General features: G+C 33.7%; 5 protein-coding genes across 9 annotated transcripts in view; 3 read left to right on the forward strand and 2 right to left on the reverse strand.

Moving 5' to 3' along the window:
• The first annotated feature begins 3,612 nt into the window (after positions 1-3,612).
• LOC108914912 (arylsulfatase B) lies at positions 3,613-8,682 on the forward strand. The gene is made up of 8 exons (XM_018720829.2): positions 3,613-3,797; positions 5,314-5,422; positions 5,578-5,914; positions 6,192-6,491; positions 7,183-7,486; positions 7,998-8,140; positions 8,192-8,459; positions 8,507-8,682. Coding segments are annotated over exons 1-8 (1,608 nt in total). The 5' UTR covers positions 3,613-3,795; the 3' UTR covers positions 8,652-8,682.
• A 378-nt stretch (positions 8,683-9,060) lies between these two features.
• Positions 9,061-11,738, forward strand: LOC108914931. 2 transcript variants are annotated; one of them, XM_018720855.2, is made up of 4 exons: positions 9,061-9,324; positions 9,536-9,839; positions 9,891-10,383; positions 10,941-11,738. In XM_018720855.2, the coding sequence occupies exons 1-4, from the start codon at positions 9,214-9,216 to the stop codon at positions 11,425-11,427; spliced, it is 1,395 nt and encodes a 464-aa protein (XP_018576371.1). In that variant the 5' UTR covers positions 9,061-9,213; the 3' UTR covers positions 11,428-11,738. The 2 variants fall into 2 exon arrangements, with proteins under 2 accessions (XP_018576371.1, XP_018576372.1); XM_018720856.2 differs by having other exon boundaries at positions 9,536-9,833.
• Positions 11,739-11,833: 95 nt separating this feature from the next.
• On the reverse strand, positions 11,834-13,305 carry LOC108914932 (UPF0587 protein CG4646). The gene is made up of 2 exons (XM_018720857.2): positions 12,962-13,305; positions 11,834-12,909 (listed from the first exon to the last, which is right to left on the reverse strand). Exons 1-2 carry the CDS (start codon positions 13,209-13,211, stop codon positions 12,674-12,676), a joined length of 486 nt encoding a protein of 161 aa, XP_018576373.1. The 5' UTR covers positions 13,212-13,305; the 3' UTR covers positions 11,834-12,673.
• Positions 13,306-13,802: 497 nt separating this feature from the next.
• LOC108914918 (NEDD4 family-interacting protein 1) lies at positions 13,803-15,435 on the reverse strand. Its single transcript, XM_018720834.1, has 5 exons — positions 15,249-15,435; positions 14,935-15,195; positions 14,542-14,656; positions 14,300-14,485; positions 13,803-14,238 (listed from the first exon to the last, which is right to left on the reverse strand). The coding sequence occupies exons 1-5, from the start codon at positions 15,288-15,290 to the stop codon at positions 14,135-14,137; spliced, it is 708 nt and encodes a 235-aa protein (XP_018576350.1). The 5' UTR covers positions 15,291-15,435; the 3' UTR covers positions 13,803-14,134.
• Positions 15,436-15,617: 182 nt separating this feature from the next.
• Positions 15,618-23,132, forward strand: part of LOC108914927 (microtubule-associated protein futsch) — a 62,080-nt gene continuing 54,565 nt past the window's right edge. For all 4 annotated transcript variants that reach the window (XM_018720844.1, XM_018720848.1, XM_018720849.1 and 1 more), the window contains exon 1: positions 15,618-15,854. The gene's annotated coding sequence lies outside the window, so the exon portion shown is untranslated. The remainder of the gene's footprint in view (positions 15,855-23,132) is intronic.

Genomic DNA, 23,132 nt, shown 5'->3' on the forward strand with positions numbered 1-23,132 from the left:
AAAAAAAAAAAGCTCACGCACTTCAAAACCTAACCACTTTTTCGTTTTATTCTAAAAAAAAGGTTACGCAATCAGTGACTATTTGCAGTATGCACTAAAATTTTGGGGTGCAACCGTAGGGTAATAATCACTCGAGTGGTGGGAGTAAACATCTCGAGATATCTCGAGTGATCTCAATAATCGAGTACCACTCGATTTTTCACTCGAAATCTCCCATCACTAGTATTTTTATTATTATGGAATACCATGCTAGTGAAATGTATTCTTTGATGAAGATCTAATTGTTATGCCATATCTTTTCTGTAAAGTTCTAATGTTCTAAGCAATTTTGTAGCTTCAATCACAATTCTACTGTCACCACCCCCTGGTTTACCATATTCTTCCTACATGACCCCCATTTTCCAGACGAGCTACTGAAAACCATTTAACTACAGTAACAAATCGGACAAACCCATGTAAATACGTTCCAAAACGAATATATATTCCCGTTAATTACCAGACGCCTACTTAGGCTAGCCGGATCAGTGAATATTATCTAGTTTTCCCCAACATTTGACGTCCTCGTAAAGCCCCAAAGCTAAATTGTATCAGTTGCAGCAGCTTGCGTGGAGGGACGACGCCAACAGACGGAAAACCAGGCCGACTCGGCACTCTGGTGATTAGAAACTACTGAACAATGGTTAGTTACGAACCAATAAAACGTGTTTATGAACAGAAAACTCGTGTCGGGACTGTTGTAGGCACAAAATGTTTACTTTGTTATCGAATTGCGCTTTTGGCCATGTTTATGTGCATATGCGAGCGGTTTATTGGCAGGGATATATGGAAAAATGCGCAAGATTGGAGCGAAAACCGACCGCTATTGTTACAGTTGCATTTTGCGAAATCAAATTACAGGTTTTTGTAGACTAAAAGGGTAGAAAGCTTATATTTTATGTGTAACAAAAAATGTATGTTATCCATTAGTGAAATCTATAAAAGAAAAACAATAATTACAACATTATACCACTCTATTTGTCGCTTCGCGGTACCCACATCGATAAACAATTCATTTTATATATTTTTAATCGTTTTTGGAAGTAATCTGCTATGATCACATTTTTTAAATCTTCTATATCATTCGTTGTCCACTAGATGTTCATAAATTTTGCTTTGTAAATGCTATCACTTGAAGAAATCGATATACGTTAAATCTGGCGAGAGGGCTGGCCACATTATACTCCAACTATGAAAAAGGTCGGATATAAATTCTATAATAAATGCTGTATAAAATGTTTAGCATTTTTATAATATGAATAAATAATAAAAGTCGCAGAAAGCTTTGAGGGTTGGTCTTGGTTTGGAAATGTCCACCACCAGATTGTACTACATAATTGTACTCTTTTTCATAAAGAAACTAATGAAAACTATTGTTTTTAATTTCATTTGCAACTTTATTAAACTTAATCTTTAAAGTTTCTGATTGAAAATTGATTCGTACAATAATAATGGTAGTCTAAGTTTATATTTAATTCATATTTATTTGTTATTATTTTTGTACCTCGACCTTGTTCAGTTGTCTATTTATTTTAACATATTCATTAAAACTCTTTTTAAAAAAGCTGAGTAATTGTAGTTTCTATTGTAAAACAAAAAGGAAATGCAATCATTATTGTGCAAATTACTGCAAAATTTAAAGAAAATCAATTTAATAAAAGATTTTTTTTCAAAAGTATTGTTTTAACATATTAAACATATTAAAACACAACATATTAAAAAAAAAATTTTTAATAGAGGGCGTTTATCTGAATATGCATTTTCGGACCAGTGTTTGTCTTTATTAAAAATTAAAAAAATATATCTATTTTTCTGAATAGGAAGTTTACATTTTTTAGAGTAGATTGAAAAAAGAATTTATAAAATTCAATCATTTTTCTGCTTGTTATGATATTTTTAAATTTCTGAAATCATCCCTTAACTTCTAGCCACCCTAACTCTATTAATTTTAATAGGACAAGAAAAAGTCAATAGACCATTTTTATGTAGAATTTTATGCTCTACAACTCTTATAAGAATCATTTTTTTCTAGCTCTTACATATTTTGAGTTATCTTGAAAAAACCCTTTATTTTCTTTTTCCGCTCTTGGCTACTTGTTGAAAAAAAAATTACTGTCACTTTTGCTTTTACAAAAAAATCATCATTATCTCTTCTATTTATTTTTAAAAGGTAGGTTGAAAATTTTATCTTCATGCACCACTTTGGACAAGTTAAATTTCGTGATAAAATTGTTGAATAAAAGAGCTGATTGGCAAAGAAATCGACTTGAATACGTCTTATTGGAAAACCCCTGCATAAATTAATTGAAATTAGTCCACTAATGAATCCCCTCGAAAGTATTTTAAACTTTTAAACGTTCATATTTAAGAAGTCATAAAAAACTAATTTCGCCAGTTTCAATTTAAAATCCGTTTAGAAGTTTTACGGTAGGTATGCAATTTATGATCGAAATTTTAAAAGAGTATAGAAGGTCTTTGATAGACTCTGATTCGGCATAATTGCTTTGAAGCTTTGTAAATCTGTTTAAAATGAACAAAAAGACATCAAAGTATGCGTGATTAAATTCGATTTAAATTCTTTTGTTTCATTGCATATTTTTTATATTTTACGAACGATTAGTTAACTAAATAAATTTTGAAAATATAAAAAAGATGTTAAAGTAGACGTATATTTACTCAATGTCTGAGTTCAGGGGACATTAGAATTTATAGGCGCTAGCGTCATCTTGTGGTGCCCGGTGAAACTTAAAAGCTTTGAAAGAAGTTATCTATAAATTCAATTGTAGTTCAATTGTAGGGTTTTTTTTTGAAAATGGGACTGAATTTAAATTTTTACATATTCACAATAAAATAATGCTTTCAGTCATTTATAAACTTATGAAGGCATTGGAAATAACGTAAAAAATATGTTCTTTACGCACCTTGTCCTTAAATATATCGGAACTTACATCCTTGAAATTATAAGAATAATTAGTTTTGACCTGGTTCAAATATAGATTAAGAAACAACGTTTTTTTAATTATTTATTTCATTTACTTTTAGTAAGCAAGTAAACAGTTATTTATTGCAAATATTATAATAAGGTAATGATTTACGAAACCAGTATTATTTTCCTAGGAATTTGTACCACAGCAGTAAATAATAGTAGTAAAATGTCGATTAGTGGTTTGTAGAAGTTTTTACAACTGTTTTAGTACAAGGTAAGAAACATAAATCAATATAATTATTATTTAAAACATACAATAGTAGTGGAACTTCTTTAAAATAATGAAACTATTTTTTATCGCGTACCCACTTACATCTGACGAATCCCAGGAGATCGAAACGTCTGGTTAGTAAAATTTTTAATTTACTATATTTTTATTGTCCCCTTTTTATAAATAGATCATTCGACTGCCCGCCTCTGGATAAACAAGTAAATGGAACCACGGATTATGCGAATTTTCTAATCAATGTCAAAGTCCTAAGTAATCAATCACGTAGCAACCCCGACATTTCGAAAACCAATAAAGATGTCAGTAACCTCTTACACCCAATTGTGCTGATATCAGAACGAGTACAATTTAAAATTCAATATTCTGGGCCAGAGAGCCAAGTAGCGGTTTCTGTAATAATTCATTAAAATTGTGATGACAAAATCAGGCTTATTATCTTGAACTTGAACTTCAGTTATATTTGTAGACGCGCAGCCACACCACTTGTATTTGTATGATGCACGGTTTTTCTCTAAGTACGACTAGTTACAGTGCATTAGCTTGAATGTGAGTACCTAATTAAAATTTATAGGTGTGAAAATTTTAGTTTCTAGTTATAAGTCCGTTAGTGCAAAGCCTAATATCATTTTGTACCTATAACAAATACTTATTCGTGTATGTTAATTTATTAATATTGCACAAGTAATGTACAACTATGACCTGTATGAAAATAGAGGTGATTTAATATTTAATTACCTAATTATAGTTACCTGACCATTTAAATAAACAATCGTTTCAATAACATCTTGAATCCTAAGTAATTCCTGGAAGTAAACACAGCCAGAAAGAATAATATGAATTTATAATATTTATGTATTCATTGGGAATTGATGTAACTATTATCATGTACTTAAAAGTTTTTAGAAGTATTTGAATAGCAACATAAAAATGAGTTTATCAAAACGTTGTCCGTAAGCGCATAAATTTGTTAAATGGTATTTAATACTTTTATGGCTATTGTAGTTTGGGTAGGTACTATTATAGAACGCTTTTATTATCAAAAAAATTGTGTAGAATTGCCCACACAAACGCTACAATTCAAATTGTAGTTAATTGTGCAGTTAATTGTTAAATGCATTTGTTTTTTCATTGAACACCCACTTTTGTCGGAGAAAAATATTGGTAATTACGATAAATTCATTTTAATTGTTTCAGTTGGTATGAATTCTAAGACATTTCAAACCATTTTTCTTTTTCTTAAATAAAAATAGTCAAAAAGTAATAATAGTTATTTTTTGTATAGTATAAGTAGCATTTTATCTTAAGTGGATAAAAGGCAATTAAAACACGAATGCAATACAACGTTTTATCCATAATCACATCACAATCATATTTGTGGAGTCAGAATTATTGGAATTTGATAAAAAAATATTCGCACGACTATCAATTATTTAATTAACTATCTCAATTTGGTGAAAATGCAAGAGAGTAATTGTGTTCCTGTGGCTGTTTTTGAATAAGCTCAAGAAGCAATTTTCCATTTATTGCCAGCGAAATCCAGGGAACATTACGAAATAGTGTTCACAGAATTTAACGAATGGAGGGAAAATACATATAACCTGTGCAAATTCTTCACAAACTTCGGCAGATGTTATGCGTTCCAAAAATGATGGCAACAATGCTACAAGGGTTGTTATTAACGGAAAGGAAGTTTAAATGTGATAAAACAAAAATGTCTATTATAATGAATGAAAATGTTAATAAGTAAATAAACTAAATTTGATTTATAATAATTTTTAATTATTCTACTACTGAAATAAAGTTACTTTATTGTGAATAAAGATAATTTGTTTCTTATCGACAGCTGTCCATGTTGACAGTCAAGAATTGACTTTTTAAAATACACTTTTAAGTTTGTTTTTTCTTAAAAAATCTGCTACTGCTGAATAAATCGTCGCATATCACACGTGAAAGGGAAGTCTTATTTTAAGCACGTGAGAATTTGCCACACTCGTGCGTAAACATCGTAATGGCTTATTTCATTCATTTGTAATATAAACTACATTTTTTTTTTTGTTTTTAGGTGCAATAATATGATACTGAAAATTTTATTTGCTTTTGCCATTGGTGCATGTGCAACAAAAGGAAGCAATATTAGACCCCACATAATCTTCATTGTCGCTGATGATTTGGTAAATAATATTCAAAATATTCTCATTGATTGATTCACGTAAACCTAATCTACGTTTCACTACGCCTTCATTTGTTTTTCTTTTTCGTGGCTTTCCTAAAAACTACGAAAAAGGAAATTAAGAAAAACGTTCACAAACCGTTATTTTATACCTAGGGATGGAATGACGTGGGGTTCCATGGATCTAGCGAAATACCGACGCCCAATATCGACGCCCTGGCCTACTCGGGGTTAATTCTCAACAACTATTACGTGACACCGATATGCACGCCCTCCAGAAGTGCCTTGATGACCGGAAAGTACCCCATCCACACAGGAATGCAACACACCGTTTTGTATGGGGCAGAACCAAGAGGATTACCCCTAACGGAGAAGCTGTTGCCCCAGTATTTGGGGGAGTTGGGATACGTGAATCACATCGTAGGAAAATGGCATTTGGGGTCGTATAAAAAGGAGTACACACCTTTGTACAGAGGATTCAGGTCTCATTTAGGTACTACAATCTGATAGTGTTGAGTTTTTACGTCTGCAATGTGATAATTTTGTTATTTATGTAAGTCCAAGCATAAAAAACTGTTTTTACATCTTAAATGAACCACTTCTCATCTTCACATCTACATTTATCTCGCATCTTTCGATTCACTCTAAAAGGGATTATATGTAAACAGACATTTTAAGTTAATAATGCGTAAAACATGTAATTTTCCCATTTGCGTATAGTATAAATCATTTTCAATAAGTCAATTTAACGTCTATACTATTTTTTAAAGGATACTGGACAGGCCACCACGATTACAACGACCACACGGCAGTGGAAAATCCTGGTTGGGGTTTGGACATCAGAAGAAACATGGACATTGCCTACGACTTGCACGGAGAGTACTCCACAGACATTTTTACACGTGAATCAGTGAGACTGATCAAGGACCACAACACCAGTACGCCCTTATTTCTTTATATAGCACACGCTGCTGTACACTCTGCGAATCCTTACAACCCTTTACCGGCACCAGACTCCGAAGTTCAAAAATTTACGTATATTAAAGACTACAATCGGCAAAGGTTTGCAGGTATGTATAAATGTAGTTCAAGTTTCTTAAGTTTTATGGGTGTACTCATGCTTGAGTTGCGTACAGTTCAAATGAGAGCCATCTTCTGAAATTGGGTCCAAAATTTAAAAAACGTTGACAGTCTAAGTATATTAAAACGAGTAGGTAATACCCTCTTTGTTAAGATAAATGATTTTTTCAATTATAATAATAAAATGAATGATAACGACTACAGTTTTTATACTTTTTCTAAACGATTTGCTTGAAAAATATCATTACAGATTTTATTACACATTTTGCCGATCGACACGACACTTCCGTAGTGATCTTAGCTTTCCGAAATCATTTTCCGATAGCTCTCACATTCGTAATTTTATTTTAATGTTTACCTATTGACTTGACTATTATAAATTGCTTTTGAGGAATGTAACCATCACTACTGAGGTTGATTGACAACAACTACCTCGTCCTGAGAAAGAAAAAAAAACAGAAAAAGATTTACGAGCTCGGTTGGGTGGTTATTGTACAACACCTATTCGCATTTTTCCGCTTTCTATCGAACAACCTCCCAGGAATTTCCTTTAATGAGACGTCGTTCTTTAAAATTCGTAAATTCTTCACTTCAAACATGCAATAGAGAAAATAGTTAATTTTTGAATCCAAAAACGCGACGAACTTATGCATCCACCAATATTTGGTACATTATTTTTAGGGGTTCTGAGTAAATTGGACTACTCTGTCGGAGAGGTTGTTAAAGCACTAAAAAATAGAAATATGTTGGAGAACAGCATAATAGTCTTCACCACGGACAATGGAGGCCCCGCAGCTGGATTCAATTTGAACGCTGCCTCAAACTACCCTCTTAGAGGGGTGAAGAACACTCTTTGGGAGGGAGGCATTCGAGGAGCTGGCTTGATATGGAGTCCCCTAATCAAAAAACCTTTCAGAGTGTCCAACCAAACCATGCACGTATCGGATTGGCTACCCACCCTTCTTGAAGCAGCAGGATATTCCAGGTAATCGCCAGTAAATGATTAACTATCCCATAATTTGAAACAAAACGCAAATATTCAAGCAATGGTTAGTTGGATGATTGGCACGTCGTTTAGAATGATTGACATTTCAAGTAGGTAGTCGCGCCGAGCGCCATTATTCCATGGCTATAAATTGACCTCAATGATTTGGGATTGAAGGGGATTATCCCTCTTTATCCTGCCTCATCTCGTGTAGGCCTGGACAGCCTTTGTAGGTGGGCCCTATCCGTCGTCTACCCCGACCGCGGTCGGTGTAGGCGCTTTGTGGGACCTCCTTTTGTCCTGGCTGGGCCCCGCCGGCTAGGGCCCTTTCTTCTGGCGCTTTTCTTTGTAGGTAGTCTCTCGATAACAACTTTTTTCCACACGTCCCTAATCTACTTCTTTAGAACATGGTGGTGTTTGTTTACATTTCTGCTTATCCTTCAATCTCTTAAAACGTATTTGTACTTTGTTTCCGAACTGGATGATGCCAATACAAATTATTGTTTTCTAGCTCCATTCCTAAAATAGACGGCCTCAATGTATGGAAAGCTTTGTCAGAAGATTCAAAATCCTCTAGAACTGAAATTCTACATAACATTGACGACATTTATGGCAATGCCGCTTTGACTGTAGGTTCATGGAAGATTGTTAAAGGTGAGAAACATCTGTTTCTACCATTCTTTCTTTTAACGCAACTTCATTTAGGTACCACCTACAGTGGCAGCTGGGACAGTTGGTACGGACCAAGCGGTAGAAATTACAATTATAATATATCCTCGCTTCAAGCCAGTCCCGCTGGCGTTGCTTTAAAGTCGCTTGGAAAATTAGCTTCTCCTAAGCAAATTGAACAACTCAGGCTTCAAGCAGATGTAAAATGCTCCACCCTGCCTTCTGTGGAATGCAAGCCGTTGCAGTCGCCATGTCTCTTCAATATCTTGCAGGATCCTTGTGAAATAAGGAATCTAGCTCAGGAGTAAGTAAAAATTCCTAAATTATATATACTTTATTTTGTTTTTGCAGGTATCCTCAAATACTTACCAATTTAGAGAATATTTTGACTGAATACAACAAAACTGCTATTCCACCAGGTAATTTACCTTTAGATTTACGGGGTGACCCGAAATATTGGAATTATGTGTTTACAAATTTTGGAGATTATATTTAAAGTATGAATAAAATGTATATAGTTATCTAAATACTTGTCTTTTATTAGAAACGCAAAGCGAAAAGATATATATTTATATATATTCTTATATATTTTTGTATATATTTATATTTTTATATATTTCGAATTTACCATTTTTCTGGGCTACTTCTACCCGCTTAAACACATTTTGAGGCGAATGTGAAGTCTTAACTCTATTTATAAGAACATATGTCTTGGTTCCGAGAATGAGAACTGTAAACCATCATAAACCATGACAAATTGTTGAGCTAACCTATAGCACTAGATGTAGTGCTGTAAGCTAATCTATGACGTCATCAAATATCATGGTTTCTATTTAAGTTGGCAATGGTCGAACGCTTCGCCACTGGACAGTGATTTTTGTGTTAGTAGTGTGGTGGTGATAATTGACACTGACTTTGGACGCATTGTTTGGTACCATAATTTTGAACTATTTTTTAGGCGTTATGTTGAAAAGTATGTCACTTTTGATAATGAAAATTATAATTTGCAGTGTCTGAACGTATTTTCTTTTGGTTTCCAATCCAATTTATATTCAGAAATGTCCTGCATACTGTGTAAAAGAACTGGTGGCATTTTCAATATATACACAATTTACGGGAACGCTAATCGCTGTGTAAGGGACGATATTATAACAATTTTAGGAGCAGATGTAAGTATACAGGTTTTTAATTAAAAAAAATATGTGTGAATATTTATTTAGATAAAAATTAAAGTTGGATGTGTATTTAGGTTATGTTATGTTTTGTAATTATTCTAAGAGGTTAGACAGGATGTTTAAATACCAACACTATTATTTAATATGTTCCTTACATACTGTTATGTAAAGTTAAATGCATTTATTCTTCCTTTTTTATTTGTAGGCGGAATCATATTTACATGCAAGTGATTGCGTCTGCAACGTTTGTATGAATATGCTTGAGAACGTATCTAAATTAAAGTGGAGGTTGTGGCGAGTTATTGCCAATGAGAACCAGGACTGTAAACCAATCAACTTGGGTAAAATATGGGAATTATTTGCTACGTTTAAAAGAGAAGACGATAGAGAAGATGACGGCGTCTCGTGTAGGACCCCAACCCCCAATTTGTTAGTTCTCAGCCATTCTAGAGACTACAGTCCTGGTCTCGAGGAGCAAATTCGGATTATGGAACGTAACAGAAGTATAAGTAAGTTTATATTCTAGTGCACTATTAAACAACCATGTTGATTACTTGTAGGCAGAGCGAGTAGTGGTGTGGGCCGGTCCGACATCTCTGAATCCAGTAAAACAAACGGAATACCAAGTAAAAGGAAAAGACTGCGAAGGAAGGGTCACAATTGGACCCATCGTAAACGTCACGGTCCCTCTCCGGCTAGCTCGGAATTTAGTTACGGTACTTTCCCGCCCCGCAGGAGGAATAGGAGGCAGAGCGACACTCCCTTAAGTGAACGTTCCTACATCAGTTACTACACAAGAGACAAAAGTGGGTCGCTGACGAGGAATTTCGAAGAAGGTAGACGTACAGGTACGAGAACTAGGTCTGTGAGTAGGGAGCAAGAAAGGGAGATCAGGAATCGTGAGGAATTGGAACACACGAAGTTTTATTGCACGGAGGAAGACTGCCCGTTGTACTTCGAGGACTTGGATGTATTGAACCACCATAAAATAATGGATCACGACGTACTGGCATTGCATTACTGCGACGAGTGTCAACAGCGGTATACCACAGGGTAAGTAACACTTATTATAGGTAGTGTTGAAAGCAAGAATGTTCTTAGCATCTGCTTGAAAATATTTACAAATGTTCGCAAAGGAAAAATTCATTGTTCGTGAATGTTTTCTTCAGAAACAGCAGGAAAATTTTTCCGAAATTTCTCAATACCCATTTTTTTTTAAATATATAAGTAAAAATTACAATTCATTCTGCTGTTGAATAATTAGATGTTAATTCGGGTTTTATAAATTATTATAAAATATGTTTGCAACAGAATAAAAATTAATTATACAATTTAGTCAAATAATTGTATTAACATTCAAAGCTCGCATAATCTCTTAAATGTGTAACCTGCCGAATTGTTTTCTGTTAAATATAACTTCAGATTCAGTTAGATGTGAAAAATGCAGGACAATTGAGTCTCTTCGCTTCGTCACTGTTGACCTGTGCTATCTCCCTTCACGTGCACTGTAGGTTGACAACAATTCATGTTCATATAACTTGATTATTTATTTGATTAAAAAAAAAAAGAATTGTAGATTCAAACTTTTTAATACCGATATTCCTCTTCAGGGAACACTTGAAGATACACAAGGAAACCCACTACATCGGTCCGTTTTGGTGTCTGCTCTGCTTTACCGAGATCAAAAACCAAGAAGCCTTACAGAAACACCTGGAAGAGCACGCGTCCTACTCGGTGCGGTGCAAATACTGCGACAAGTCCTTCTTAAGCAAAAGCTTACGGGAGGACCACCTGAAAACAGCTCACACCGAGAAAAAAGAGAGAATATTGTACAAAAAGGATATCATTATGGACAGGATAGACAAAGACGGAGCGAATCGGCCGCCTCAAAAAAAGAACTCGGGTAATTCCCAGTACAAGGTCTTCATATCACCATTCACCGGTGTGGAATGTGGCGGTACAGAACTCGATGTTACGCCTGAGAATATGGCGCTGATGAACGTTGATTTTGCCACGTGGGACGAGCCTAGTAGTAGTAATGGTGCGTCGGAAGTGGTAGAATCTGAAACGGGGACGGTTACAGTGGAAGCGTCGTGAGTGTAAGTGTGAGCTTCGTATTGACGCTGTGCACGGGTATCTGATAAAAGTTACAAGTTGAACAAGTTGCGGGTTCCTTACCACATCGTCGTTTTAGACTCGAGAGACGTATCGCTCTCTTATTTAGAAGAATCTTTAAAACGATATTAAGTCCTCTGGTTGGTATTTATATTTGACGTGTCATATTCCGATCCTAGATTTTTATGGGTGAGTTTTTTTAAAATTCCGTGTAGGTCTAAGCCATCGTTTCATTTGTCATATCTCGATTTTTCAAATTGTCTGTAAAGTTTTGGTATTTGTCTAGGTCTTTTGACTGTCCTTTATCTGTTGTATACACTTCAGCAAGCTGATTTTTCTATGTTGTTATTCTTTAAATGACACTGGTACTCTCTTAATCGCATAACGCATATCAATGTTCGTGGTTCGTTTTGGGAAAGCTCCTGTCTTCGTTGACCAGGCAATTTAAACAGTATTTCTGTTAAACTAATGCAAAAAATTAAAGGGTCAAAAGAATTTCCGAAATTTTGCCGTGATTTTCCAAGTTCTAAGAATTTAATAATATCAGAGATCAAAATACACGGATTATAAAACATTAATTGTGTGGATTTCTGCTATTCTAACAAAATTTACCGACCAGTTTTTTCATAAGAGAAGCGATATGTCTCTTGAATTATCAAAAAGTCGAAAACTTACACGTATTAAATCAATATGTAAAATTTTACATGTGGTGTGTCGAGGTGTAATATTTTTGCAACATATGCGCATAATTATATTTTTTAAATTTCTAATTATAATTTCGTAATAACTCTGACCGAATCCTTTCGATTTCAAGCTCGATGGACGAAATTTAGTAATTTTCTTTCAATCTGAAAAATTACTTGTCTCATTTCATTCCGAGACACTCGTGTGGTAACCATAGTAAATATATTTATTTAAATAAATTAACATTTTGCATAGACACACAGATAATAATTTTTTAAATGTATAAATCGATGTATTATATATGTATATATTGTTATACCTTTTATGTATGTAATTGCAGAACTTTATAGTGTACAGTGAATTTTTTCATCCTAGATTCGTTTACAAATATTGTAATTTTTTAATGTGTAGAAATTTTATCAATATACATTTTTATTTCACAATAAACCATTGTTTTTCTCCAATTTATTGAAAAAAAAGAGCATTTTACCTTAACAAACTTTAAAATTAATATCCACAGTGTTACGCCTATATCTATATAAAATTATTTGACGGAAATAAACATGGACTCGAATTCATAAACGCCTACGGATTGCTGGCTTTTCTCGTCATATTCGACCCATTCCTTCTCGGTTAAATTAATATTATCGAAGACTTTTCCACTCTCTTCAGCTTTAGCGATCCACCCTTCGCTGGGAGAAAATTCGACCGGTTCTATCCCCCGACAATCAAATGTAACGATAGTTTTAAAACTGCCCTGATCATCACTGGTGTATTTTCCTAAAAGATAATGTGTTGTACTCACTTCGTAACTAAAAAACCACAATCTTACCATTACTTCCTTGAACAATGTCTAAGCAATTCTCTCTGCCGCATAACTTGCACTTAGCTATATAATTATTTTCAGATTTACCAGTCTTTCCAGGGTAAGTCTGGGACTCGATAACATCATGCCACTTATCGGAGACTTCCCCGCAACTGGTACACTTCAATTTTAACAAGAATGTGTAATCGGGATGATTCGTATATAATTCTTCGATAGCCTCTAATGTAGTCCTAATTTGTAAACTTATTTTACCCATTTTTCCTTGAATAACCCTTCAAATTCGATTATTTTTCTTTCTCCTAACCTAACTTTTAATATTTCAAATGCTTCTTCTTCTTCTGCAATGGCCTCACAGTCCTCGATTGCATAATTGCACACTTGACCTTGATTGTAATTTTAAATCTTGGTAGGACTGGAGCATAGACTTCTAATATAAAAGAAGGCTGTTGTCTGGGTTCATTATGTACCCAAAACAATAACAAACTGTTACGTCTACGCTCGAAATAATGCAATTGCTAATTGGTTGAATAGAATCTTGTGAAGAATTACACCAATCATAGCCTTGAAACAGAATGTTGTGTTTTAATGTGATCTAGATCTTATCGTTTCAGTTTTACTAAAACTTAATTACCAACAAGAAGGAAATAAAAGTACTGGTCAGTCACGCTGCTGCTGCTTATAATCATTTATGATTATTGATTGATAAGACTGCATATTTAGGAAATAGACAGCCACTTATGTTTATATGGTAATGAAATAATTCACTTTTAACAATTAATGTAAGATAGCTGATCAACCAGAATTTCTTCGTTTTTAAATTATCGAAATTGAAAAATAAAAGACTCAATTTGGGTTTGTTGTTATATTAATACATTTCAGATCTAGTACATAATTATCTATAAGGGGATATATTTGTACACAACATAGTAACACTAATTAGAATTATGCAGTTACATGTGACGACGCGATAACTGTCGGTGCATTACAAAAAGTTACTATCATCACATAAAAAAAATCACAAACACGTACAGTACACTAGATTGTGAAAAATATCAAAATATACAATGAAATTGTAAAAAAATCAGGAATGAAAAAGTACATAAGTAATTTCTAATCTCATACCTCTTGCAAATGTAAAAAGAATCAATAGTTAGTACAATTCATACTGACATTTAAATCTTAATAGAAGAACAAAAGTCTCTCCTGGTGACTTGCGGAAAGCATGTGCCAGCCACGTTTAATGCTTAAATATTGCAATATAGCTCGAATGCATATAATGAGACCTAAAAACAGAGACCACGTTTCGTTCCATCGTCACAAATTTAATTTACATTCTCTACTTACCAAAAGTCATGATCAGCCACCACAACCAACTGTTGTCTTTCGATGCCAATTCTGTCGAATGCTGTACGATGAAAGTCCACTTTGCCAGGGACAAACCGAACCCAGAAAGGGCACCATACCTTGAAGCAATCGTGTGGCAAAAGCACATTAACAATAAGAATCCTATCCAATTAAATATAAAAGCAACTGAAAAAAGAATATTTTGAAATTAGACGATATGCAACACGTCTTTCACCACTCACCAAAAAAGGCAATGTAAAACATAAAATCAGTTCCTAATAAGGATGTGTCTACATCATCAGGATTTTCACTTTCAATCGTCAAAACCCTCTGTCCCGGTGGTCGGAACTGCAAAGGCTGCATAAACAGAAATCCAAATTTAAATCATGAAATGTCGATTATTATGAAACTCAAACAACTTTTTATCAATAGTATAACTACTTGAATATAAAGATAACTCTTTATCAACATTATTTATATTCCAAGATATTTTGCTATGTCGTATTTGGAATTAACACACTTTTTGTAATGAAACAATTAAAAAACCCACGAAATAATGTCTATTTAAAAATAAAAGCTATATAGGTCAAACATACAAATATTTATCGCTTTAAATTTCCAAATCCATTACTCACTCTGGGAGTCGGAGAGTTAATGGAGATATCTTGCTCCTCTAAATGCTTCTCCCTTTGTACTTCTTCATATGTAGGTAGCTTAGTACCTTTTGTGGCAACTTCATATGGAGGAGGTGCGTAATAATCTGCTTTTGGTGGTGGAATGTCTTCAGTTGAGGAACTTGCAAGGACAATATGTATGTTTGGGACAGGGACTGTAACCAGACCTGTGACTGGAGGAGGGCTTGGCAAATTATTGTCTACAGATATCTCTTGTGGGTTCTGCAAAGTGAAGGGTGTTTAGTGTTAATAAACGTATATTCAAAAAGACTTACAGAATCGTTGTGATTACGCGAATCGGGCGGAGTAGGTTCCATTTTATCTTAAATTATTTATGTAATTTTGCACGATATCTCTTTAACTTATCGTTTTAAAGAAACTGTAACTTGGCATCCATTTTGCACTTTACATTTGACATTCGAAAAGTCGATGTAAATGTCATATATTTTAGATCGTAAACGTTTTGAATAAATTCACCAATCAAGAGCACTGATTTCTATGTTCTTGTAGCTGTAGTCGTTTTGGACTATAATGTGAAAGTTGTATAATCGACTGAGTAATTTTCTTAGTTCATGAACTTTCGGTTGGGGGCGCTACCACCAGAAAACATTTTTTAACCAAAAAAGCAACAGTTGACAGTCAACTTCTTCGGTGAGTGTGTGCGTCGTGTAATCTTAAAACACGAATTCGGAGTCACTAAATGAATTGAAGTTATTTTAATATTTATTTTCGGCGTTTAGTTTCCTATTTATATCAGTCCGTTTGGAGTGTTGCGCTCGTTTTAAAATATAATTTTTTAAATTGTCGATTTTCGTTGGGATACCTAATTTAAAACTTGTTTGTGATTGCACTGAGGATTATTATTATGAAACTCTTCTAAGGTATGTTTGACCTTTATTTAGACCTACTTTAGTTTTATTTCTCTTTCTTCCTACAACAGAGATAAGTTTTCAGTTATGCACACGTACTCTTTCCATTTATAAAACTATAAAAAAAACTAGCATTCTTTAATCTTTGATCTGCTTGTTGCACATGCACTTAAAAGATAATAATGTAATGTGCTCTGTTGAATTCTTTGCTCTGGTTGTATTTAATCCACCAGTATTTCATTCCTCATATTTGTTATTGTTACGTTTCACTGATTTCAATAGGCACCTAATAAGTTTTAGTTTAGATCTGATAAGATTTTTTAAAATCCCTTTATTTGTAAAATTTTAAGGCTTTAATCAAATAGCATGATTTATTTTACTTTTACTGCTTCTTACTATTTTTTTTTTCCTTTTAAACAAGAATTAACGTAGAGATTTAGCATAAGTATATTTACCTACTATAAAATTTTACAAAAAACGACTTTCTAACTTTCTGCGCTCATCTCTTTGTTGAAGAATAGCCTCGTGGATATCAAAGTGCTTATAATACCATAAAAATTATAAAAAAGTCTTTAGATTTCCTCAATTTTCTCCTTTCTAGGAGTTCGTAAAATATGTGCAGTTAAAATCATGTCAATTTAATAAGGAGGGGTTCTAAAAATATAACTGAAGGTTATGTCGCCGATCACCGATACAAATGAGAGTTTATAAACATTGGCAAATATCCCAGAACTACAAAAATAATTTCCCACATGTCGAATGAAACGAAAACTAATTTTAAATTTCAAATTGTTGGTTCTTATTTCACTTTTGCTGATAAGTTTTTAAACGGATTAGTAGAAACACTAAACATTACAGGAATACTTACAAGAGATACCGGATATGTGTGGCCGAGCGAAGAAATATAGGAAAAATGTGTGGAACACATTTAACAAATACTTGTATGCCAAAACAACATTTACTACCTGATCTACCCTTAGTAATACAAAAGAAATGTAGAATAATTTGTGGTTTTTAATTGAAAAATCGCTTTGCTTTTTATAGAAATGTCAGTATCTAATTGTAAGTTAAATTTGACCGAAATGTTATAGTTGTTAACTTTAGTATTTCTATTCTTGTAAGGCTATTATTAAAAGTCTGTTTATTTTTATCACTAGTCCATTTGTGATACTATTGTTAACAGTTTACACTAGAGAGAAAAAAGCAGTATAAAAATAGTTTTAACGTTTGTTCGCTGAATTAAAAAAATTTTATTTGAAAGCGTATTAAAATTAGTTACATACTACGTTAACAGTTGAATGGTTACTATAGAAATAAGTAGGTAAATTTCTTTCATACTTTTGAGAGATTTTTTTTATGAGTAAATCAAGCATCAAATGTGGCGCGCAGTTGTAGCAAACGTGCTACAAATTCTTGGTACGTACCTTTTAGACTTGGTGTACCAATTGTCATATTTACTTGACATATTTAAATAACACTCGAGTGAATAGCTGTATATTTATGACCCTGTCAGCATTCAAACTATTTGAAACATGTTGGTACCTGTAGCTGAGTCAAAATAAGGTACAACGAAACAACATTATTGAAAGGTGACATGGCGCCCAACGTGGTGCTCGAATTCCCGAACAACGAAACACCAATCTTATTCAAAGACGACCACTGGGAAATATAATTTGAATTCATTCTATAGTATTGGCAAGATAGAGATATCCATTTTTCGGAGCGATTTATCGGCCCTTAAAATTCTCCGGCGTTTCTTATTTATTTGTCACGCATTTTAAACCAGACGCGCCTCGAGTATTACACCGACGAAATTTTAATTATTTATAAGGAAACCGATTTTACGTCGAATAAAAAGTTAAAAAAAAAAGAGTAAAAAATTAATGATCTCTAATTTCACTTTTAAATACAGCAACCCAAGCCGAACATATTTCGTTTCACTAAAATCTCAGTTCTCCGTTTGCTTTCTAGTACCGGTTGCGTTGTTGTTGCTGTTTGTTTAAAAATTTCTCACCGTTCTCCCGAGCAATGCAACCTGTACTTACACATTACTCTTAGTTAATTGTAGTACACGAAAGAACTTGCCTCGGCCGTGTTTCCATTTTTAGCCGCCGACCAGCTGCAATTTTGTTAAATCAATTAACGCACTTTGCGGCAGTAAAAGAGAATTATACGTTCGTGAAGGGTGTTTGTAGGCTTAACCTCGATATTGCACAGACGTGTGATATTCACTACAATCGGTAGTGGGTAGGACCGTTATTGATACATGAACTTAGTATTACTGTCATTCAAAGAGATTGTGAAGAAAACAATGAGTCTTCGGCTTCACTAGGCGAATCAGGAATGAGATAATCTGTCATTTATGCATGGATAATGTGGATAAAGGTATTGTTTCACTTGATATGTGCGATCAATACTTTCGATGTATATGGAACGTTTGAAATTTCTTCTAATTACGTTATACCGAGATCAACGACAAAAAACGCGTGGTGTGACAGTGGCTTAACTCGTATTCATCAAAATAAATTATGTAAGAAAATGTACACATGAAAAGGTAGCCACTTATTCAATAATTGCAGATTTATAAACAATATAGAATCAAAATCGATGGGTATTTCAAATGCTGTTAAAAATAAGAAAAAGAATAGTCAAAATCAACAGAACTGATTTATTAATGACAATTGGTGGCAATAATGACAACTGTAACAAATGGTGGCCTGCTATGGTTTTTATCAAAGATCCAATACAAAAAACGTGTTTATAGTTGAAAAAGTTGGTATTTTACATCATTTACTATGCTATACAGTGACATCTACAAATAAATATTAGTGTACCAGATTTACTAGGCATTATTTGAAATAACAAGTTTTTTTCTTCAACTTTACTCTCTAGCGGCTAACAAAGCAACTTAAGATAGAGGTCAGTTTAGTTAAGTTGCTCAAAATTGCAAGAATCTGGTAGGTCCACGGAATATTGAGACACCCTGTATATCTTCGTTTCGAATTTCAAGGCCATACTTTTCTTTTGTAGTGCTAAATGAGTTAGAATTAAAATAAAAACGCATTCTTGAAGTTACTCTTTTAGTAACTCTCAAAGTTACAGAACTTTTTTTTCAGTAGAAATCCTAGTTGCCTTTGATCTAGAAAGATAAGGAATATAGGGAAATCAATACTAGTAGCCTTACTGGCTCGAAAACAAAGATATCAAATATATGAAGTAACAATGAAGTTTCGAGCTTGAGAGGATGTTATCAGTTTTTTTTCTAGCTGTAATAGTTTTGGAGATACCTGAAAAGTTATCGAATTTTGAAAAAATTGAGTATCTCTTTTAAAAAATCAACTGTAACTCCGCTATTTATTTGCAGCACAACTGAAAACATTTCCAAACCTTTCATATTACAATAACAATTTTGTTTTAAAAGAAACCCAATATGGCTTCCAAAAAATTTAGTTATTTTCTCAAAAATGCTGATTATAGAAAGTAAACTAGTCAATGAAAAAAACACAAAAAATTGTATCAGAACAATCCAAGAATTTTTTTAAACGGGCTAAAAAACGAAGTTATAGTTGCGTTGTGAAAAGAGCAATTTTTACTTTTTTTGATTAAATTCAAATTTCCATATCGAAATAAAATCAATACTTTATGTGACAAAGTAATTTCAAGAACATGTAGAATCTGCTGTTTTTTTTTCCGTAAATAACAAACAAATTAAAATAATCCTCAAAAGTATAATTTAAACGATCTTCAGGCATTTTTATTTAAATTTTCAGCAAAAACTATTACAAACATAACAATAATTTGACAACTAACTTGACAAATGTCATGTTATTTCAATTGTTTTCGGAGTGTTTCTGGTCATGGCCAATTTGACAACAGACAACAGGTCTGATACGACAAAAGTGTCCAAAAAATAGAAAATTGCAAATATCTCTCAAACTCTATAACTCCTAGGTATAGGGATAGGGAATATTTAATAAAGTTCAAATTTCACGTAGAATCCGAAAATGCAATAATATATAGAGTGTTCCATTTAAAATAACGAAATTAGTGTCGACGCCAAACTTTCAAATTTTTCGGAGCTTTTGCCTAAATATCGATCGGCCCAGTTTCCGGTGGGACACCCTGTATAAAAAATTCAAAACATGTCAGTTTTTTTTTCCTTGAATTCCTTGCATATGTTAATTAAGGTATAACTTAATCAATACATATTATTAATGTAGTAAATATTAACTTTCAAATATATTTGCTGATTTTTGTATGCTATAATTTAGTTAAAAATTACGTTTTTCAAAAAGTGTTTTTTTTTTCTAATTCTAATTAAGTAAAATAATACAATTTTCTCGTAAATTTTCTAAATCAATAATCTTCTTGTGTATCTAAATTGTCGTTATATGGTATCTAGATGAGTAAAAATGATTAAAGAATTTTTTTTCTAAAAAAACTTCCATATTTTGTAGTGGGATATGCATCTTTTTAATAATCATAGTTTGTTACATATTTACCTGGGAAATATCGCCTTTTGACCAGAAAAGTGGCTAGTCAGAATTTAATATACACAACATTTATGGATTATGATTTTATCCGTTTAGTTTTATTTTTAATGAGAAATTAGTCCCTTGTTTATTAGACTAATTGTAAGTCCTAAGCAAACAAGGGCATGGGCAAAGTCAACGAATGATTTCATTATGTCGACATGTTGAAGAAATTTTTTAAATGACCATAAACTTTATGTAGATTATGCAGATATGAGAAAATTTCTCAGTCATAGGTCACACACGGAATTGTCTGTGAAAACGCGCGCACAGACATATTTCCAGCAAAATCGCTGCACAGATTCCCGTAAATCCTCGCTGCATTAATTTTATAACATCCATGTTTTTCCCGAAATTACTTAGTGGCACGATATCTAACGCAAATATTTATAAAAGTTATCTAAATTGTTCTCTTCTTATCTGTTAATATGCATGACGTTCCCTTATAAACAAACTTGGCTCGTCGAGGAAACATATTTTACGTGTAGACCAACGAAAATAGTCTGGTCTTTTTCTGTTGCCCTTGCAATAAAAAAGGGCGTCTCTGGATTCCGCTCCGTCTGGCTAAGTGCCTCCAAAAATAACACCCCCGACAATGCTTCACTTTATGTGGGTTGCGTTCCCAGTAATTTCCATTATGTGTTCCTTGGCGGAACAAGGCACCTATTTCACTTATTATCAACCGCGTTTGAACGCTTTTTTATGTACGGGGTGTTGCAACCATCCTTCCCTATTAATGATGTGACGTCATATGTGGTATCATGCCAAAATGCAACCTTTAAATCTGTATAACTATTTATTTTGCTAAAAAAATGTAACGTTGGCTTGCTAAGCTACTAGCAGTGTGATTTGGTTCTCCTGATTTCGGCGGTTTACATCACAAATTATTTTCTCAATGAGGCAGTCTATATTTGTGTGAATTTTGAAATTAATTTCGAATACAGGACCTTCCTCAAGTTTCCGCGCGTTATTTCGATCGTCGGTCGTGAAAATCGCTTTACGTATGTTTTACAAGTAAACAGCTGTCGGCGAATTACGTATCGCGTAGGTGTTAATGTTCCTTTGATATAGAAAGTTAAAACGTAGGAAAAGTAGGAACTGTACGGGCAAGCCAAAGTTTAAAGGCCAAGCTTAGTCTACAAGTCTAGTATTAACCTACTTTTAAACGTGAAGAGGCATCCATTGAAATAAAATTAATATTCGCACAGGTATTACATTTATAATAATCATTCTAGTATTTTTTTTCTACCATTCATATACCTTTGACAGTTTATTTCCCTGCAAATTAAGTGTTAAATCGCAGATGTAGCTATTTGACTCACTCTAGGAGTTTCCAAAGGTCAGAGGTGGATGTAATAACATCGTCATCCCGCTTTTTGTAATCGTCTTCTCATTTATCTTTGGTTATTCGTCCTTGGCGGCGTGTAAACTTAGCCGACGGACGTTTGTCTGACTCATTTAAGTAACGCTCTTCCCCATTTCAAGCGACCCTCCCTAGGATAGCGTGCGCGGATTGGAAAAAAGAACGCTGGAACAGTAACCTACCTGAGCGATAGGTAAACAGTTAGACGTGACGTATTTCGTAAGGATGCCAGCCAACTCTGAACTTTCTTACACGCCGATAATTTACGTGACAGCGCAACTCATTGTATTATTGTTCTTAAGGCGCGTGTTTTTGTCCAGTGGCGTCTCCAAGGTCTGCCATAGACGCCAGAGTATAAAGTATACTACTCTACAGGGTGTTTTTAGATGAAGTAGCAAAAATGGTACCGGTGAATGTTGAGCTAAAAATAAGAGGATTGAAGTAAATATACCTTATATGAAAGTGGCACCCCCTGAGACGATATACCCTCTTAAGAGGGTATATTGCCTCAGGGGTACAACTTTCATATAAGGTATTTTTACTTCATTTAAAAACACCCTGTATATACATATGTTGAATTGAACCTGTTTGTTCAAATTTGGTAACTAATTTATTCACAGTTGTGTCATTCGGGGCGTTCCACAGTCTCAGCTACAGACTCTCTAGATAAACTAGATGGAGTAACGTGAATATGGCGACCAGAACGGAATGAAATTTTGACTCTTTTCTTGGCAATTTTAACAATATTTCACAGTAGTTTTCGTTAAAAAAGTAGTATTTGATACACAGTGGCTGAATCACTTTAATATTAGTGACATTAAACTGCACAATCGTATACCTACATCCAGTGAACATCAAATGGCAATTATCCAAATTTTTGAGTAAGAAGAACCATGGTAAGTTTGTACTAAACTGTGACATAGAAAGAACGCTAACAGAATTCTACTGGATGGCATGGGATCTGAATAACGTTTTACCTAATCTAAATCCTGAAACATAATTAGCGTACTGGAAAAATATATGACTTAATCGTTATTAGAAGTCTTTTTATGCATTTCAAACTAACCCTAATACTAAATTTCTCATTTATGTGGTACTAGATTAGTTGGACGCTGATAGCTCGCTAAAATCAATACCAAAGCGTCCAATACTCTGGTTCCTTGACCTGTCAACGTAACGCCACTGCTTCGAGCGTCTTACCTTACGTTGTAAGCATTTTTATTTTTATATTCTTCGGCTGTCGCCTTAATTGTTTACCCGGTCGCGATTGCGAGTACCCGCTTGTTAACAGTGAATTTCACTAGCGAGTAACCGCGGCATAATTATCGCGCTTTACTTACTGTTACCGAACAATGAGCAATTTTAATTTTTATTCAGAGTAAGTCCGCGGATAAC

Source organism: Anoplophora glabripennis, unplaced genomic scaffold (assembly GCF_000390285.2).
Source record: "Anoplophora glabripennis isolate ALB-LARVAE unplaced genomic scaffold, Agla_2.0 scaffold496, whole genome shotgun sequence".
Taxonomy (NCBI): Eukaryota; Metazoa; Arthropoda; class Insecta; order Coleoptera; family Cerambycidae; genus Anoplophora; species Anoplophora glabripennis.

Coding starts and splice junctions, on each gene's coding strand:
- LOC108914912 (XM_018720829.2), top strand. Junction 5,423..5,577: donor TCATTGTCGCTGATGATTTG/GTAAATAATATT, acceptor TTTTATACCTAG/GGATGGAATGACGTGGGGTT. Junction 5,915..6,191: donor AGGATTCAGGTCTCATTTAG/GTACTACAATCT, acceptor TATTTTTTAAAG/GATACTGGACAGGCCACCAC.
- LOC108914931 (XM_018720855.2), top strand. CDS start 9,214: ATGTCCTGCATACTGTGTAAAAGAACTGGTGGCATTTTCAATATATAC. Junction 9,325..9,535: donor TAACAATTTTAGGAGCAGAT/GTAAGTATACAG, acceptor TTTTATTTGTAG/GCGGAATCATATTTACATGC. Junction 10,384..10,940: donor CAACAGCGGTATACCACAGG/GTAAGTAACACT, acceptor ATTCCTCTTCAG/GGAACACTTGAAGATACACA.
- LOC108914932 (XM_018720857.2), bottom strand. CDS start 13,211: ATGGGTAAAATAAGTTTACAAATTAGGACTACATTAGAGGCTATCGAA. Junction 12,910..12,961: donor CATTGTTCAAGGAAGTAATG/GTAAGATTGTGG, acceptor ATTATCTTTTAG/GAAAATACACCAGTGATGAT.
- LOC108914918 (XM_018720834.1), bottom strand. CDS start 15,290: ATGGAACCTACTCCGCCCGATTCGCGTAATCACAACGATTCT. Junction 15,196..15,248: donor CGCGTAATCACAACGATTCT/GTAAGTCTTTTT, acceptor TTCACTTTGCAG/AACCCACAAGAGATATCTGT. Junction 14,486..14,541: donor GTTTTACATTGCCTTTTTTG/GTGAGTGGTGAA, acceptor TTCTTTTTTCAG/TTGCTTTTATATTTAATTGG.